The sequence below is a fragment of the Moschus berezovskii genome, chromosome 7 (assembly GCF_049115385.1).
Source record: "Moschus berezovskii isolate FMDL1 chromosome 7, NW_MosBer_1.0, whole genome shotgun sequence".
In the NCBI taxonomy this organism is placed as follows: domain Eukaryota; kingdom Metazoa; phylum Chordata; class Mammalia; order Artiodactyla; family Moschidae; genus Moschus; species Moschus berezovskii.
The window spans coordinates 59485535-59504574 of record NC_142466.1 but is presented as its reverse complement, the minus strand read 5'-3'; the positions used below and the strand labels follow the sequence as shown (position 1 = coordinate 59504574).

At 38.5% G+C, this 19040-nt stretch overlaps 1 protein-coding gene across 3 annotated transcripts in view; it reads right to left on the bottom strand.

The window, feature by feature from the left end:
- PCSK5 (proprotein convertase subtilisin/kexin type 5) overlaps positions 1-19040 on the bottom strand; it is a 507981-nt gene that overhangs the window by 146399 nt on the left and 342542 nt on the right. For 2 of the 3 annotated variants that reach the window (XM_055426904.2, XM_088837941.1), the window contains exons 17-20: positions 13986-14070; positions 10038-10135; positions 8980-9109; positions 8449-8564 (exon numbers count right to left, since the gene is read on the bottom strand). In XM_055426904.2, coding sequence (XP_055282879.2) covers positions 8449-8564; positions 8980-9109; positions 10038-10135; positions 13986-14070 — 429 coding nt within the window. Of the gene's footprint in view, positions 1-2294; positions 5284-8448; positions 8565-8979; positions 9110-10037; positions 10136-13985; positions 14071-19040 lie in introns of those variants that run through there. The other variant, XM_088837942.1, reaches the window with a different exon arrangement.

Here is a 19040-nt window from a genome sequence, read left to right as displayed (position 1 = left end):
TTTATGGAAGCAATTCACTTGGATTAATAAGGAGAAAAAGTCAAGTCCAGGAATACAGTGTGCTTTCTATCCACACTTGGGAAAAGGATCTTACCCCCTGTCTTGCAATGTATGTAATATGAACTTGTTTTCTCCTTGGCACTCATATCAGGGAGGCAGTGTTGTACAGAAAGTTGATGTTCTGGGCTTGATTTTAATCCATCACCCTTGATAGCTGTGAATTGTGCAACAGAAGTTAGTTTCTGTAGGTCGCTCTGATTTTTGTGGGGGCAAAATTAAATAAAGCCATTGTGGTAAAACTCTGCCAGCTTAAAAACACTGTATTCTTGTAGTATATTCTTTTCTAAAAAGTGTCTTACAATTCAGACCTCAGGGAATGTTTCTGGTAATTTCTAGAAGTGGAGATGCAAAATATCTTTTGTTGCCTGACATCTGACCTGGAAAAAGCCAAGAGTTGTAACAGTTATTGTGGTGAGGGACTCAACAATGGCCCTTTAGAGAAGAAATCTTGCAAGAAAATCCTTCAGCAATAAGACAGTTAAACATCTTTCTAAGTCTCTTATAGGAAGAAGGTAGGAAGGAACAGCTGGGGTTCCCAGGTCCCACACTTGCCCTAGGAAACTCAGTGATGCTGTATAGCTGTATCCTTCTTGCCCAAGAATTGACTTTGGGCCAGATCTTTGCCTTTCATGATGAAGAGGAGACATGATTTTATGGCTTATAGCCCCAATATTATTGCCAAATTGCTCCAATGAGCCATAGTGAAATTAAGTCCATCTTGGCTATGCCTTGCTAAATTTGTCAGTGGCTCCGAAATATTCTGCCAAGAATTTTGGATTTTATGGGTTTTAACAAAAATAACTTTGAAAATGGACATCAACCAGGGAAGAGAAATGGTTTATACTTTGTCATTGACACATACTGAGTTTGGAGCCCAGGCCCAGCTTGGGACAGGTGAGGTCAAACTGCAGTTGACCATTGTGTTCCCCTCCCATTTTGTGTTAGAAGATTGCCTCCAGTTTCCTCTAATTGTCAAATTGCTGTCACTGCCCCTTGTGTGAAGCTGAATGATTATATGAAAGCATTTAAGAACGCATGCCCACTTACATTTTAGCTGCATATTTTTTCTACATGAGGGGGATGTTAAATACTTACATACTCAGATGTGCCTATAGTGTTGATCACTTGATGGAGAAATTTTAATTTAGTAGTTACTACAACAGTTACTTTCCCTTCTGTATGAAGCACTGTTTGCAAATTCCTCAAAATGAAGAGTAGACTGCTGTGTGGAAATGAGGAGTCTGATAGAAGAGATGAGTAGCATGATGATGGAGCTCTAATATTGGCTGAAAGGTGAGAGAGTGCTGATCAGTCCAGGGATGGATATTAATGAATTAATATTAAAGGTTTTCCATGGGTATGGAAATTGAAAAGAATGGGCACACTATCCATCTTATGGAAAATGTGAAAATGTCAATTCTTCTTGACTGATCCATCACATCTTGAATTACTGTTCTTTGTAGCAATGGGGTAATTAGTTAAAACCATTAGAACAATCGACTTGCTTCCCTGAACAACTCTTGGGCAGCAAATTTGCTGGTAATGCTCCTCCTGCTTTAGTTCCATCTGCTTAGTTAAGCCTCAGCCATCCTCCAAGATCCAATACCAGTCTAAACTGCTCTAAGAAACGCCTAATTCAAAGGAATTTCTACCTGTCTGAACTTAACTTACTCATCTGAGATTTAGAAGTCACTCCTTAGGATTAATGGTCTTACTGTTGAATTTTATTTTTATTATTCTGAGTCTGGTTATGCAATCCCAGTCAATTTAATAGTAAATGGTCAGTAAAATTAGTTTCTCCCCATCTCTGTAATGGGAGTTCATGACAACAGAAGCTCTTTCTTACACCTTTTTGTTTCCCCAAATCTTTAAACCTAATCAGAGCTCAATATGTGTGTCACTTCTGTTGATTTCTCATTTCTTTTTTGCAAAAGGCAGGGCATTGAACCTTCAGGGCTAGTGACCATCACAAGCAGGGTTCACAAAGGTCTATGATCCATGGTTGTTTATTTGCTAACTATACAGTTCTACCCTGTGGCATGTACTGGAGACTAGTTTTAGACAAACTCATCTTCTAGGCATCCAGGGATACAGCCACAGGGATATGATGATACAGCCAGGGATAATGATGCACAGGATATCAGCCGACTGAACAAGGCCATCTTCTATAACGTCTTTCACACTCCCCACCTCTTTGTGCCTAACCCCATGGTCCCCACCCTTTCATACACCCAACACCCACAGGTAGGTGTGCAGTAGACCATGCCCTGGGGGAAGCCAGGGAAAGAGCAGGTCCAGGTGGCTGTTTCACTGGACGTTGCGTCTGTACAATGCAGTAGCGACTGCACCAAGCTTTTGTAGATTTTCTCACAACCTGCTTACTAAAAATGGGATTTAACAGTCATTCATGACCAAACCTAAACTGTTCTTTTCTTCTATTGATGTTACATTTTCCTTTTTTCAGTTCCCACCTCTGTTCACCCTTTCTTCCCAATCTTATTTATATGCTTCATTCACCTCCACCCTTTCTTCCATATTCAGCTTCTGTATGGAAACAGAAGTTTCTCATGACCTCACCCTTTTAGAGGTGTTTGCACATGGTTATGAACAGATCAAATAAACAGGAACTTAGGTTAATTTAATAGAAAAAATAAAATATGGAATAACATTGATTTTGGCCAGTATCAATTACAACCATTCTACTATATTTTACAAAAAAACAACTGAACATTTTACACATGTACAGTATTTTTCAGTAAAAGTGAATTTGGATTTAACAATGGATCACTAATGAAAAGACAAAATAAAACAGAAAATAGGACTTCTGGCTCTAGGTTAGAGTATTTGTTAAGTCTCCAAACTTTGTACTATCCATTACATATATCTCATTATGAATATATATATTTATACATAATATATAACATTAACTTAAACTTTGAAAGCATTATGTTCTAGTTAATAATATTCTGTAGATAAACGAGGCAGTAACCACTAGTAGTTAAACCAGTATTTCCGCAATGTGTGCCTGCATGGTCAGTGAGAAATGGAACACATGTTGGTGGATCCCAATGGTTTTGACTGTTAGATTGATGGTTATTTGTCTAAGAACACAGACATCATTTTTATTTTTCCCTTCATAGTAACTTTGTGCCTCAAATATTATGGGCGGGTTCAGTTAAATGGATTCTTCTGCAGGCAGATCTGGTTTCACCATCTACTTGACCTTGCTTTAGGCTCTCACTTACTTTTGTCCACTTAAGAGGCTGCGACTTTAAATGTAAGACCCTACAGCCAGACCCGGGACTAACTTACTTTCTTCAGGTCAGAAGGGCCTGCAGTGTTATGAAGAGGAAAAATTACTCAACAAAATCAGTTGATCCCCTAGTTATATATGAATCATTACATGACTTAGTATCACTGCAGTGCTATTAAAAGGGTCATTAGACTTCGTACTCATTATTCACCTTGGGTGAAATGTTAACTTTGATGTCTTGGAATACAAATTTTCAAGTTAGGCTTTTTTACTAGCTTGCTTCTTGGATGGGGACCTTAGCATCCATTTCCCAGGATAGCCTATATTGATATCATTCCTCCTCTCATCTTGGAAGTGAGGCTGTCTGAAGCCTAAAGCCTGCAAGATAGCTGGTCACTCTCAAAGCAAATGAGGTCACCAATGGAGCTTTGATATGAAACATGAAGAAACTTGATATTGGTCTCTGCTCTCCTAAATAGAGAAACTCAAGAGTTATAAAAAGGTCTATCAAGCTTCCTCATTTATGACCACTGATCCAAAGAGTATTCACATAAGTCAGTCTACTAGATTCCAGGATGTGTTTGGTGACTCACAGAAAACCAGTGAATATATTTCCAGGAAAACAGATGGTCTCATTGACATTCAGTGGACAGGTGTTCAGCATGGTTATAGAGAGACAGAGGAGTGGGGAAAGAACAGGACTAGGAGGGTACAATCATGCTGCCCATACTCCATTTCCAGTTTTATTTTCTTAAAATGATAAGATGAAAAACACTTCTAATAAGCACCATTGAAAAATGTTACCCTGCCAACTTGGGCATGGGCTTAAATATTATTTAAATAAATTCCATTTCTTAAAAAATACAGGACCTTTTAGAAACTTTTGACTTGAGGAAGAGACCTTCATCATATCCAAAACACTTTCCACTACAACACATGGAATTTCTGATGGCCTTAAAAAATGCTATGGAGTAATGGCTGAATAGCACCAAGAGCATGTGCAGGGTTTACGAGTGAACACTCTGGATTTGGGGGGAGCTAGATCAGTCTCAGCTATTCTGTGAATCTTTGCATTCTGTCCATCACCAATTTGACTATGCAGAGCAATCCCATTTGACCAGCTGTATGTAAAATAACCAAATCTACCATGGAAAAGCCAGTAGCAGCAAGTCTATCTGATGAAACCAGTGGAGCAGACTTATCAAGTGGGCATAATGCCAAAACCAGCACATAATGCATGAAGTAAATTATGTGTGGAAAGTATCAATGGCCAGCTGTGAAAAACCAAGACAAATGACACTGAACACAACTCTGTGGGATGTTCTTAATGCCCTTAGGTCCAGTTTTCTGCCATTTCCCTTAACAGTGGACTCAAGCATGAAAAATGATGGATGCAAGAGCTTTCTGTTTCATTTTGATCTATGTCTGCTCTTGTGATGTTTTTGAAAGGGATTTTTAGGCGTCTCAAAGTGGGAAGCAAGCAAGTAAATGCAAAAGAAAAAAAAAAAAAAACAACGGACCTTCAAAAACAGGGCAGGAAATCAAATCATTACTTTAACGTCAAATTTTGGCATCAGATGCTTTGGTCATACAATACTGTCTCTGTGGTTCTGGCTGTTTAGCACTAAACACCCAGTTATAAAAGGTAGGCTTGTTGTAGGTTTATTTCTTTTTCCATTTAAGTTCTGACAAAACAGTTCACCATCTCCCTGCACAAATTGGAGCGAGAGAGAAAAAGAGAGCAAGAAAGAGAGAGGTGGCTTGCTTTTTTTTTTTTTGCTTGTTTTTTTCTTTTTAATAATAATATGGAGTAATCTATAAGTCTACAGGAACAAAGAAATCTAGGATGGCAGCTCAGCCTTGGAATGTACATGTTTTGCAGCACAGTTGTTGAAGAACCTTCCGTTGGCACAGATTGTTCTTTTTCACTAGCATACAGAAGCCTCCTTCCGCCCAGGACTCTTCCGTTGCTTTTCCAGGAATTCAGCAAGAGACAGGGGAAGTTGAGGACGAGAGCAGCATGATGGACACACATGGAAGAAGGTTGTGATTGGCCAGAGAGGCAGATTGGGGGGATTGGAAGAGATCATTCGGGAGTAGTCAACAGGAGGAAAATTTGGTCCACCCAAAGTGATTTCAGTCAACAGCATTGTTTTTCAAGAAGCATTGTTTTGCAGTCCAACGGTAAATGTGATTGGTATCCATTTATGAAAAGGAAAAAAGATTAGAAAAAGAATAAATTAGAAATCAATAATAATACAAGCGAGGATTTTTCTTTCTGGAATTACCTACAGCAGAGCATATATACTCATTTACACTATATTTCATTGAGTCTAAGACACTGGATTTCAGATACACCACTTTTTTAAGTACTGCCAAAAAAAATTCTTATTAAATGGTGACACAATAACCTTTTGTCAATTAGCATATTAAGTTTTATGCTTATTAAAATATTAAATTTGCATAACATGATATTTTTTTTCTGGGCTTATGTAATAACTCTTCCTTTGAATATTGAGAAATAGTTTAACTTTTTGAAGCTATTAGGAAGGACAATTAAATGCCACATAAGTAGGAGTGATCATGTGCCTCGGTTGACTAGATATATCTGTGACTAAGTCATAGGCGATGACAACTGCATCACATCAACCTGTGGATCAGAGCAGTTGTAAGCTGCCACGGATTATAAGATGCATCTGATTCCAGAGCTATTAAAATATACTAAAAAAGTATGTCTTAGAATCACTGAAATATGACAGTTGAAAGAAAATAATAACACATCCCTAACAGCACATGGTGATTGCCATGTGATTTGAAAAGCCTAGTGAGCTGTCAATGATCTCATTCTTTAACCTACCTGAAAATGGACTCATCACAAATCGTGGTTCTTCATTTTCCACTTTTGCCCACAATCCTGACACTCCACTTTTACTAAAGTGCCATTGGCATAAATGATCCTGTGCTTACCATGGTTTAGGGAAAGCAGTTAAAGATCATAAACCTTGAAATGCCTGTTACCAAGTACTATGGGTGAACCTCTCAAGTCATAGAGCATCTTTTGGGTCAATGGCTTAAAAATCTTCCTCGGTTTTTCAGTTACTAACTACAAAAATTCTGATCATATTCAGATAGAGGGGGATCAGCTTTTAACGTGAGGGTAAGGATCACTGGCTGATAACTAGAAAGTAATACTTACATGGTATTTGGGGTGCTATCACTCCCAGTCTTCTTACCTGAGTGTTGTGTGGTGAGAATTAGCCCTGGCCATGAGAAGTCTGAATGCAGAGCCTGAGTAGGTCTGCCTGTCCCTGCCAGGTCAATCATACATTAGAAGAGCTATGAAGATGCAAAGTCACTTAGACACTCTGTGGATATGAGAGCATAAATGATTTCCCTGTTGGTGCCATCACATGCTCAGACATCTTTGTTGTTTGAGATTCCTAATGGGAAGTTATCAGATAACCATATGAGGGCAATAGTATTATCCTTTTTATTATTACAGATGAGGGCAGTGAGGCCCCCCAAAACTCATAACCTGTCCAAGGTCTGGAGTCTAGATAAGAATGATGCATTCTGACTTCTGAATCTACATTCTCCCAACCATAGCACTCTTCTGCCTCTTGTGAAATTTTCAGAAGAGGAACCATTCAAAGGAACACAAAGATTAAACCCAGGAAAATGATTTATCAGGGAAAACTGTTCCAAAAGCATTGTTTTTTATTTTCCTATTTCCCTAACAGTCCAAGATGTTTAGAACAATGATGGTTCAAACATTTTATTTCTGCATTGTTGAGATGCACATCTGCATAAAGTCTAGGCACAAATTTAAGAGTCCCCTCTGCACGGATTATATCTAGAGTCAAAGTTCACAAGAGATTGGGGTTGGAATAATTTAAATTCATTGATTTTATGGATAGGGAAATGACGGAAGCTAGAAAAGTGAGAGAACTTGGCATTTGCCAAATTATCAGAGGGAATGGATGCACATTAAAAACACTTCAGAAGCTTCGAAAGCTAACAGTGCTTTACCACAAGACCAATTTAAATGAATCTTGGGGAAGGTGTAGGGTCCTGGCCTTTTGGTTGAGAACTACTGATGCAATGAAAAGAAAAATTGACCAATATTAGCATTAGAACCAATCTGTAATTGGTTTTATCATTAGATAGATGCCTGTCTATCATGGCTTAATAAAAGATTCAGATGCCATTTGATTGTTATTTACATATCACAACTACAAACAATCCAGATTAGAGGAGAGTGGCAGTAAACTGTGGCATATCCACAAGAGAGACTGTTAAGCTGTTATTAAAAGTGAAGTTTCTGAAGATTTTGTAAAAACATAGGGTAGCATTTATCTAATGCTTGGAGCAGAAAGCAAGGTAAAAAACTCTATTAAAAATCTAGCAAAAAGTACATATGATGGAAGACTGGAAAACAATACAATATGTAGCCTTTTCTAGTTAGTGTTTGTAAGATTCCAACTATATGCCATTCTGGAAAAGTCAAATCTATGAGGACAGTGAAAAAAAATTATTGGTTTCCAGAGGGAGGGAAGAAGGAAGGGATAGGCTGAGCACAGAGGATTTTCAGGGTAGTGAAGGGTAATCTGTATGATATTACAGTGGTGGATACTTGTCTTTATACATTTGTCCAAACTCATAGAACACCAAAAGTGGACCCTAATGTAAACTGTAGATTTTGGTGACACTGATGTGTCAGTGTTGGTTCATCAACTCTAACAAACATACCACTCTGGTGAGGGATAGTGAGTGAGTGTGTGTGTATGTGTGTACGTATGTAGCGTGGTCAGAGGATATATGGCAATTCTCTGTACTTTCTGCTGAATTTTGCTCTGAACCCAAAGCTCTAAAGTGTTCAAGAACAAAGTCTATTAATTAAGAAAAATTAACTAGTGCCATCTTCGTCAGTGGATGCTTTAGTTCTTTTTGCAGTTAAAACCACCAGAAAACTAAACCCATTGAGGGTATAAGTTCAAGGAACACCAACAAGACATCAGCATGTCCTATCTGAGACATGCTTGATAGTTAATATTTTCAAGTGGAAATATATATTAGACCTTAATGTGGAAGGATCACACGGTTCTCAGAAGATCAAAATAAGTAGTTGTACTCACCGTCCTTGCAGATGGCCCCCATCTGACACATTCCTAGGTCTAAGAGATACCCACTGGGACAGCTTGTACAGTTCTTGATCCCTGGACCATTGCATGTCAAGCAGCTGGCGTCACATCTATGGGGAGAATGTACAATGTATCATCCTTTCACACATCAGGCGCAGGAAAAGATGTGTTTACTGTCAGTCTCTTAGCATCTTAAATTTAATTCTCCCTTTGAAGATGCCACAATTCTGAAATGAATTGCCTTAATTGACAACATTAAAGAAAACCCAGCAGGTAGATTGATTTTAAAGAGGAGAGAGCATGCACTTGAAACAGAAATACAACTTTAGAGGCTTCAAAGTGCTCCTGAGGCACACACACAAAAATCAGTTGGGTTTAAAGCTGCAGAGTGGTGGTGTCCATAGGTAAATGTTTTCACCTTATTTTTCATTAATAATTGTACATTTCATATTATTTAATGAAAGCAGTCAAATAAGGAACCCAGTCACCAAACACTGGGGCTTAAATGGGGGGGGATCCACTTACTTTTTGCAGGATTTGTATCCATTTTCTGAAGAGTGGTCAAAGTAGTAGCTGATACTACAGCTCTGCACGCATCTCCGCTCCTCCATGAAGTAGCCCCCTGTGCAGTTAATACACCCGTCAGCGCCCGCTCCTTAAAAGCAAGACAAATGCAGGAAACAGAAACAAAACCTCAGAAAAGGTTGCACAGCGGGCTGCTTTTTGCATAATTGGTGAAAATGGAATTAATAGGTTGCAATTTTGAGAACTGTAACATTTGTACTTTTCCTTATGTTCTCTGGGGGAAAAGGCTTCAGTTTTACATTGAACCCATTTGCCAAAAAACATCAAACCTCTGAAAGCGAAGGAGGTATTGCTGGGACATTTTACATTTTCAGTGAGGTTAGGCTGCTGATGATTGACTTTTGAGAACGCATGATGATTGTCAGAAAAGCTCCATGCTTCTCCAGCATTTCCACTAAAATTATCAAGAGGTTGCTCTCACACATCTTGTATCTACCATTGGCCTCCTTCGAATGTATTTTCAACACAGAAGTTTGAGTATTACTGTTCCATTTAAAATCGAACCCAGATAGGAAAAGACAAATACCTCGTGATCTCATATAAATGTGGAATCTAAAAAAGAAGTCAAACTTATGAAAGCAGAAATAGAAGGGGGGCTGTCAAGGACCTGGGGTGGGGAAGTGAGACCTGGATCCACGGGTAGTTTCAGTTACGCAGGATGAATAAGTTCTGGAAATCTAACGTACGCCATGGTAACTATAGTTAATACTGTATTGTATACTCAAAACTCAACTAAGACAGTTGATCTTAAGTGTTCTCACCACACACAAACTATGTGAGGTGATGACTGTATTAATTACCTTGTATTATGTATATCAAAACATCACACGTACATCTTAAAGTATATAATTTTTGTCAGTTGTGCCTCAGTAAAGCTAGAAAAGTAAATCTAATTAAAAAAAAAATTACCAAGAGGGTGTGCATGACTGATGGATAAAGACAGACAAAAGCCAAACCAGAGCTAGAGAAATAAAGAAGAGGAGTGGGGGAGGAGATACCAGCACAGGTCGCGCAGAAGCGGTGGCATGGCTGGCAGTCTTGGCCATTGAAGTACCATCCGTCCTCACAGGTGACGGCGCACCGGGACCCCTGCAGGCTGAAAACACAGACGGCTGTGGTCAGGCAAAGAGGTCATGACTCCCCAAGGCCGTATGTAACATATATAGTTTCCCCCAGAGGTCAGTGGATTTGGGAGAACTTCAAAGCAGGAGAAATAGCCCCATCCCCTCTTTTTTCTCCTCCTGATGCCTAGAATGCTTTTCTGTGCCTGTAATAAGTCTGTAGCCTATACATGTGCTGCAAGTTTGGAGGACATTCCTCTTACTTATTAGGCTGGCTGACACATTTTTTCTTTACTCAACATTTTACAACCTGGAGGTTTTTACAAGTATTTTATGGACCAAAACAATCACCTTACCTAACAACATGCCTACCAATCCCAGACCTCCTAGACCTACTCCACAATAAACTTAAATGTTGTTCTGTAACTGTATATGTTGTAGGAATACATGGTAAAATGAATAACACCTTAATAGAAGGGTACAACTATCCTGCCCAACCTTCAGCTCAAACTCCCAGGAATAGCCTTTTAAAAATTTTAAGTGTTTCTGATTTTAGTTCTTCTCTTGGACCAAAACAAGAGAATCCTAACATACTTTTGCTTCTATTGCTTCATTTATTAATTTTAAACTCTAATGAAATATTTGGCAAAATTATTTACTCATATTGCTGCTTCACCAAACATCTCAACTTTTCTTAGTTACATTATTATTTAGTATTTTTAGGTGTTATCTGTGCTATGTTTTCTCTAAATAGTACTCTTGCTGCTGCTGCTAAGTCACTTCAGTCATGTCCGACTCTCTGTGTGACCCCATAGATGGAAGTCCACTAGGCTCCCCCGTCCCTGGGATTCTCCAGGCAAGAACACTGGAGTGGGTTGCCATTTCCTTCTCCAATGTGTGAAAGAAGTGAAAAGTGAAAGTGAAGTCGCTCAGTCGTGTCCAACCCTTAGTGACCCCACGGACTGCAGCCCACCAGGCTCCTCCATCCCTGGGATTTTCTAGGGAGTACTGGAGTGGCTTGCCGTTGCCTTCTCCGAAATAGTCCTCTTAGGCATTACCTAATATGTTGCTAGAATGAGGAATGTTTATTTTTTTCCTTCTAATTTTTTATCACCTGTAAGGGTTTTCATAGCCTACGGATTGAGTCTTAAAAACAAATGTCTAAAATTTACAGCATTTAATATGCAAACATTATTCATGGAATAACTCAGTAGTGAGACTGTTACCATAATCCCATGTCACCCAGTAAACAGTTCTAGAAAATGGGTATCTAAGCAACAGGGTCAAATGCTTTCTGTGTTCTTATAGAAAATACATTTCTCTACATTGCTGCAATTCACATGTTACTTGACTGTGCTTTGTATATGGATTATACTATTAAAAACTAACATTTAGTTTTCCCTTTATTTTTTTATACTATATGTATATAAATATTTTTATATATTTATTTTTCTCTTTAAAGTAATTTGGAAAGAACAAAACCAAAGTAGATGAAAAAGAATTCCAAACAGTCCTGTTCACATTTTAATCCATATCCTTCTAGTATTTTATGCATAGATATTTTTCTGTTTGCTTAGCCACTATTTAAAAATTTACAGGTCTTTTGAGGCAAAATGGTGAACCCTAGAAGTCCCTAAGAAAAACACAGGGGGCCTCAAGAAGACAGAAAGTGTATTTCATTCATAGATCTTCTCTTCTGGCCAGAGAGGTGTCATTTAAAAAGCCAATAAAAGAAAATCCCTTTCCTTTTGTTAGAGCTGGAAAAAGGGGACAGTGAATCAAATGAACCCGTTTGTGGGAGGAAATAGGACCACTGATAAACTTATCAAAGTTTTTTTTTAAGCTGCCTTGTTTTTCTAACAAAGGAAATTACTTCTGAGCTTGGCACTTGCTCAGCTGGAGACAGAGGGTGCAGTGTGAGAGCAGGCAATGCGCTATGTGGGACGTGCAGCAGAGCACCGCTGGGAACCCTGATGCACTCGACTTCTTCCAAACTCCAGGGGTGGCGAGGTAAGTGAGCCTGGCCCTGGGTTCATGCTGGGATGAGCCAGCTGAGTTAGTTGTGTGCCGTCCCACACGCTCTAGCACCTGTGGGCTCGAGAGCACTTGAAATGCTAGTGTGGCCAAGGCACAGAATTTAACAGTTTATTTTTGTTCATTTCACTCTAAATCTTACAAATTGGCACTTGATTCAATTATCAGAAAACTTTTGAATAAGTGCGGAACAACTTGGCTATCTAAAATCTACTTCAACTAAATTTTTATAAAATCTATATACAGATCAAGTATTTCTCAAAAAATTACTGTTTTAATTGAGACGTGCTTTAAGGGTAAAATACCAGATTTTGAAGACTGGGCACTAGAAACAAAATATAGAATATCTCACTGGTTATCTTTCATATTGTCTTATATTGATTACATGTTGAAATAATATTTTGGATATATTTGGTTAAAGATTTCATTAAAATAAATTTCTCCTTTATCTTTTTACTCCTTTTAATGTGGCTACTCACATATTTAAAATTAATATATATGGCTCTCATTCCTATCAGAGAACATTTTTTACTCTATAAAATGTTCCCTAAGAAATATAGAAAATGATCTTTTATTTTTCATGGACCACTTCAGTGTCAGATATTGGAATAAGTGCTTTATAGATGTTATCACAATTAATCCTTATCATAATCCAGCAATTTTGAGGTTAGTACCACCTTTTTATAGATGAGAAAACTGAAGCTCAGAGGAGTGAACGGACTTGACCAAGATCACACAGCTGATAAATGGCAGAGAAAGATTTAAGCCCACATTTATCTTCCTTTTTAAAAATTATAACAGTCTGCTCCTTCTCCAAAAAGTAGTAGGATGATGACTAGACTGACGTTTATCAAAACTGAAGTCTTGAGATGCAAGGTGCAAAACAAATGGACACTGAATACATTTATGGGGGAAAAAAGAAAGCCAAAAATAATCAATTAATTGAAATAAAAATGATGTTCCCCTATTAATTAATGTAAAGGATTGCCTGCCTAAAGACTGCCTGGACCCTGATTATTGTGCCTTTGATCAAAAGTGGAAATAGAAGTACTAAGTGAAGTCTCTCGGTTGTGTCCGACTCTTTGCGACCCGGTGGACTGTAGCCTACCAGGAAGCTAGAATACTGGAGTGGGTTGCCATTTCCTTCTCCAGGGGATCTTCCCAGCCCAGGGATCAAACCCAGGTCTCCTGCATTGCAGGCAGATGCTTTTCCCTCTAAGCCATCAGAAAACTCTTAAAAGGTATGGAATGGAGCAGAATTCTAGTTTTATGTAATAAAGCCAGAGTCCAGCCCCTCACTCAGCATGGGATGATCTGACCTTCTTTAAGGATATCAAGAATACCTACTTCACTTGAGCTGGGTGTTATTCTCTCAAAGAATCTATCAACTGTCTGGCTTTAGCAATGAGCAAGTCTCATCCATTCAAGGATGACATCCCCTGGTATTAAATCTATGTGCATACCACAGCATAATGGAACCAGCCTGAGGTGCTTAAGATAAGACAATGATTGGCTATATGGAGAGAAATAATAAAGATAAGGGAATAGTTTCGACCATCAAAGGAATGAATCAGGGAGATTAAATATAATTCATTGATGTTACCTACGCAGTAATCCTTGACTGATACACTGCCGGTCAAAACGCCCAAAGAAAGCCTCTCAAATGGCCATGTAGCATCCAATTTTTCACATAAAATGATAGAGATAATGCAAATAGCAATCGAGATTCTGAATGGGAGTCAAACCAAGGGTGACTTATAAGAGAATTACCTGTTTACTTTTTTTCTTTTTTTAAAATTTATTGAGAAGTCCTTGGGCTGTGTTACTTGGTGAAATCTTTCACTCTCTTACCTTAACCCCTCCCTGCATTCTGTACAGTTGTCAGATTCAGTGCATGTCTTGCAGTTTTCATTGCACTTCCGGCAAAGATTTTTCTCTGTTAAAAAAAAAAAATAAACGAACAAGGTTATAAATCAGTTGGTCAGCTGGATTTCCTAAAAGCATATGTTCTAATGTTTGCTAATATATGCTAGAGTATACATTGCCTTGAGTAGGAAAAGCCCCAGACTCAACATTTGCTATCACTTCTCAGCAAATCAAATACAGGTAGGAATATATAGCATTGGGAAATACCTTAGTGATAGCTACCAGTTTATAGACAAGAAAGCCACACCCCACTTAATTCTTAAATAGTTTATTGGTTTTTTCTTCTTCCTGTTATCTTTCCGAAGCAGAGTTTCCTAACTTCCAACTGTGAAAATCTCACTAATGAAGCTGGGGCACATCACTGGTAAGTACAGAGCGGCAACACTAGCAGCTGAAGAATGGAATGGTAGACCTCATGCTCACAGCTTTAATGACTACTCCGATGAACCACACTGAAAGGGGAACCTACTTTTAAGATTGCAAGGTAAGGGTTGATTATTTCTTGCGTTGTTTTATTGTCTTACAGTTTATAGAAGCTGTGGAATGAATATAAATGTTACTATATTTCAGACAACACTTACATTTCTGGAGAACAGAAACATATTTGAATGAACAAATACACTGTGAATACTGGCTTTCTTGTTTAATACCAAACATTGAGGCGGGTTGTGGGGAGGTTGAGGGGGCGTGGCAAGTACTGTTACTGTCCTGTAGTGGAAAATGGTGATTTATATTAAGTAAGGCCTTTTACCTCAGGTGAAATTTTTCTGGAGACTTTGATCCCTTCTCTGAGACGCTGGTGGATCCTAACTTCAGGTATATATAGAACTGAATGAGGCTTTGTCCATAGGCTTCTCTGTCTGCTCTTTAAACGTTGGTGTTCTTCAGGGTTCCACAGAGAAGCACTGCTTCACCGGATCCCTCTAAGGACCTCCTAGAGGTCTAGCTCCTTTCAGAATTCTGAGCTCCTTGGCATGAAATACAAAGCTCTACACCATCTATGACCTCCCCATCATAGGGTCATCGAGAATGCTGGACATGGCATAGGACCTGAAGCCAGAGGACCTAGAGTGGCATTCTGCTCTTAGCATTTCTAGTGGACAAGTTCACAATCTCTGTTTGTTAACTAAATATTACAATGATGACTATGGCTGAGCTGCTGTTGAGGAGTTACTGACCTTATTCAAGGGAATGGTAGCTATGTTGGCAGTAATTATTGTTCAGTTCAGTTCAGTTCAGTCGCTCAGTCGTGTCCGACTCTCTGCGACCCCATGAATCACAGCACGCCAGGCCTCCCTGTCCATCACCAACTCCCGGAGTACACTCAAACTCATGTCCACTCATTCTCGGTCGTCCCCTTCTCCTCCCGCCCCCAACCTTTCCCAGCATCAGAGTCTTTTCCAGTGAGTCAACTCGTCGCATGAGGTGGCCAAAGTATTGCAGTTTCAGCTTTAGCATCAGTCCCTCTAATGAACATCCAGGATTGATCTCCCTTAGAATGGACTGGTTGGATCTCCTTGCAGTATAAGGGACTCTCAAGAGTCTTCTCCAACACCACAGTTCAAAAGCATCGATTCTTTGGCGATCAGCCTTCTTCACAGTCCAACTCTCACATCCATACATGACCACGGGAAAAAACCATTGCCTTGACTAGACGAACGTTGGTTGGCAAAGTAATGTCTCTGCTTTTTAATACACTATCAAGGTTGGTCATAACTTTCCTTCCAAGGAGCAAGCGTCTTTTAATTTCATGGCTGCAATCAGCATCTGCAGTGATTTTGGAGCCCAAAAAAATAAAGTCTGACAGTTTCCACTGTTTTTCCATCTATTTCCCATGAAGTGATAGGACCAGATGCCATGATCTTTGTTTTCTGAATGTTGAGCTTCAAGCCAAACTTTTCACTCTCCTCTTTCACTTTCATCAAGAGGCTTTTGAGTTCCTCTTCACTTTCTGCCATAAGGGTAGTGTCATCTGCATATCTGAGGTTATTGATATTTCTCCCGGTTAGTCACATACATATCACTGTGCTATATGTAAATAGACTTATTAAAGGAGGAAATTAAAACAAAAAGCAATTTTCTAGAAGGAGAGAGTTGCACAGACCACTTGTATCAGTGAGTGAACTGAAAGTTGCTCAGTCATCTGTGACTCTGCGATCCCATGCACTATGCAGTCAATGGAATTCTCTAGGCCAGAATACTGGAGTGGGTAGCCTTTCCCTTCTTCAGGTGTATCAGTGAAGTAATTGTTTTAATACTCTTCTTTAATTATCTACCTTCCAGGCTCTGGCAAAAGAACTGATTCTCTCAATTATCAGTTTCCTATCAGGTACCACCTAGATTTCTTTTCCAAGGCTCAGCCTTCTTGATAGAATTTTGATTTTTTTTCCTCAAGGAATACTACTTGTTTCTGATCCCTTTAAATTTTTTTAAAAGTATAGTTGATTTACAGTGTTTATTACTGCTGTACACATAGTGATTCAATTATGCATTTTATACACATTCTTTTTAAAATTTCTTTTTCCACTGTGATTTATCATAAGATATTGAATATAGTTCTGTGTGCTATACAGTAGGACCTTGTTATTTATCCATTCTATACATAAAAGCTTACATCTGCTAACCTCAAACTCTCAGTCTATCTCTTCTCCAATGCCTTTCTCCTTGGTAACCACCAGTCTCTTCTCTTTGTCCATGATTCTGTTTGTTTCATAAAGAAGTTCATTTGTGTCTTATTTTAGATTCCACATATAAGTGTTATATCTTTCTCTTTCTGACTTACTTCATTTAGTATGATAATCTTTAGTTGCATTCATGTTTCTACAAATGGCATTATTTCATTTGTTTCTATGGCTGAGAACTGTTCCATTGTGTGTTTTTGTGTGTGTGTATACACACCATATCTTCTTTATCCATTCATCTGTCAATGGACATTTAGGTTGTTTCCATGTCTTTGCTGTTGTGAATAGTGCTATTAACATAGGGGTATATGTATCTTTTTGAATTACAGTTTTGTCTGGATATATGCCCAGGATTGGGATTGCTGGATCATATGATAGTTGTATTTTTAGTTTTATAAGGAACCTCTATGTTTTCCACAGTGGCTCATCAACTTATATTCCTACCAACAGTATAGGAGGGTTCTCTTTTCTCCACATCCTCTCCAGCATTTCTTTGCAGAATTTTTAATGATGGTTATTCTGACCATTGTGAGGTGTACCTCACTGTAGTTTTGACTTGCATTTCTCTAATAACTAGCCATGTTGAGCATCTTTTCATATGACTGTTGGCTATCTGTATTTCTTCTTTGGAGAAATGTGTATTTAGGTCTTTTGCCTATTTTTCAGTTGGTTTTGTTGTTGAGTTGTACAAGCTGTTTGTATATTTTGGAAATTAATCCCTTGTTGGTCGGATCATTTGTAGGTATTTTCTCCCATTCTGTAGGTTGTTTTTTCATTTTGTTTATGTATGGTTTCCTTTGCTGTGCAAAAGCTTGTAAATTTGATTAGGTCCTGTTTATTTTTATTTCTATTGTCTTGGGAACCTAAGGAATCAGTGGTATGATTTATGTCAGAGAATGTTTTGCCTGTGTTCTCTTCTAGGAGCTTTATGGTATTACATCTTACGTTTGAGTCTTTAAGCCATTTTGAGTTTATTTTTGTGTATGATGTAATGGAGTATGCTAACTTCATTGGTTTACATGCGACTGTCCAACTTTCCCAACACCACTTGCTGAAGAGATTATATGTGTCTCCTCTGAAGATTAATTGATGATAGGTGTGTGGGTTTATTTCTGGGACCTCTCTTCTGTTTTGTTGATCCATATGTCTATTCTGGTGGCAATATCATAATGTTTTGATTACTGTAGCTTGGTAGTATTGTCTGAAGTCTGGAGGGTTATACGTCTTGATTTGTCCTTTTTCTTCAGGATTGTTTTGGCAATTCTGGGTCTTTTATGGTTCCATATGAATTTTAGGATTATCTGTTCTAGTTCTGGGCTTCCCTGGTAGCTCCATTGGTAAAGAAATCTGTCTGCAACGCAGCAGACCTAATGTTATGGGTAATTTGATTTGTTGTTCAGTAGCTCAGTCATGTCTGACTCTGTGTGACTCATGGACTGCAGCACACCAGGCTTTCCTGTTCTTCACTGTCTCCCAGAGTTTACTCAAACGCATGTCCATTGAGTCGATGATGCCATCCAACCATCTCACCCTTTGTCGCCCTCTTCTCCTGCCCTCAATCTTTCCCAGCATCAGGGTCTTTTCCAGTGAGTCAGCTCTTCACATCAGGTGGTCAAAGTATTGGACGTTTCGGTAATTTAGGGATCACATTAAACCTATAGATTGCTTTGGTAAGTATGGCCATTTTAACAATATTAATTATTCCAACCCAAGAGCATGAGGTAGCTTTCATTTCTTTGAATCATCTTTGGTTTCCTTTATTAATGTTTTATTGTTCTCAGCAAATAAGTCTTTCACCTCCTTGGTCAGGTTTAATCCTAAGTCTTTTATTTTGGGGGTGCAATTTTAAAAAGTTTTTCTTTTTTTTACATTCCCTTTCTTATTTCATTGTTGGTATAAAGAAGTGCAACTGATTTCTGTATGTTAATTTTATATCCTGCTACCTTGCTGAATTCATTCATCAGTTCTAGTAATTTTTGTGTGAAGTCTTCAGGGTTTTATATACATATAATATCATCATCTGCATATAAGGACAGTTTTACCTCTTCCTTTCCAATTTGGATGCCTTTTATTTCTTGTGTGATTGCTGTGACTAGGACTTCCTAGTATGTTGACTAGAAAAAGTAAGCAAAGGCATCCTTGTCTTGTTCCTGAATTTAGCAGGAAGGCTTTCAGCTTTTTACCATCGAGTATTATATTGGCTGTGGGTTTGTCATTAAGTAGCTTTTATTATGTTGAGATATGTTCTCTCTGTACCCACTTTGGTAAGGGTTTTTATCATGAATGGATGCTGAATTTT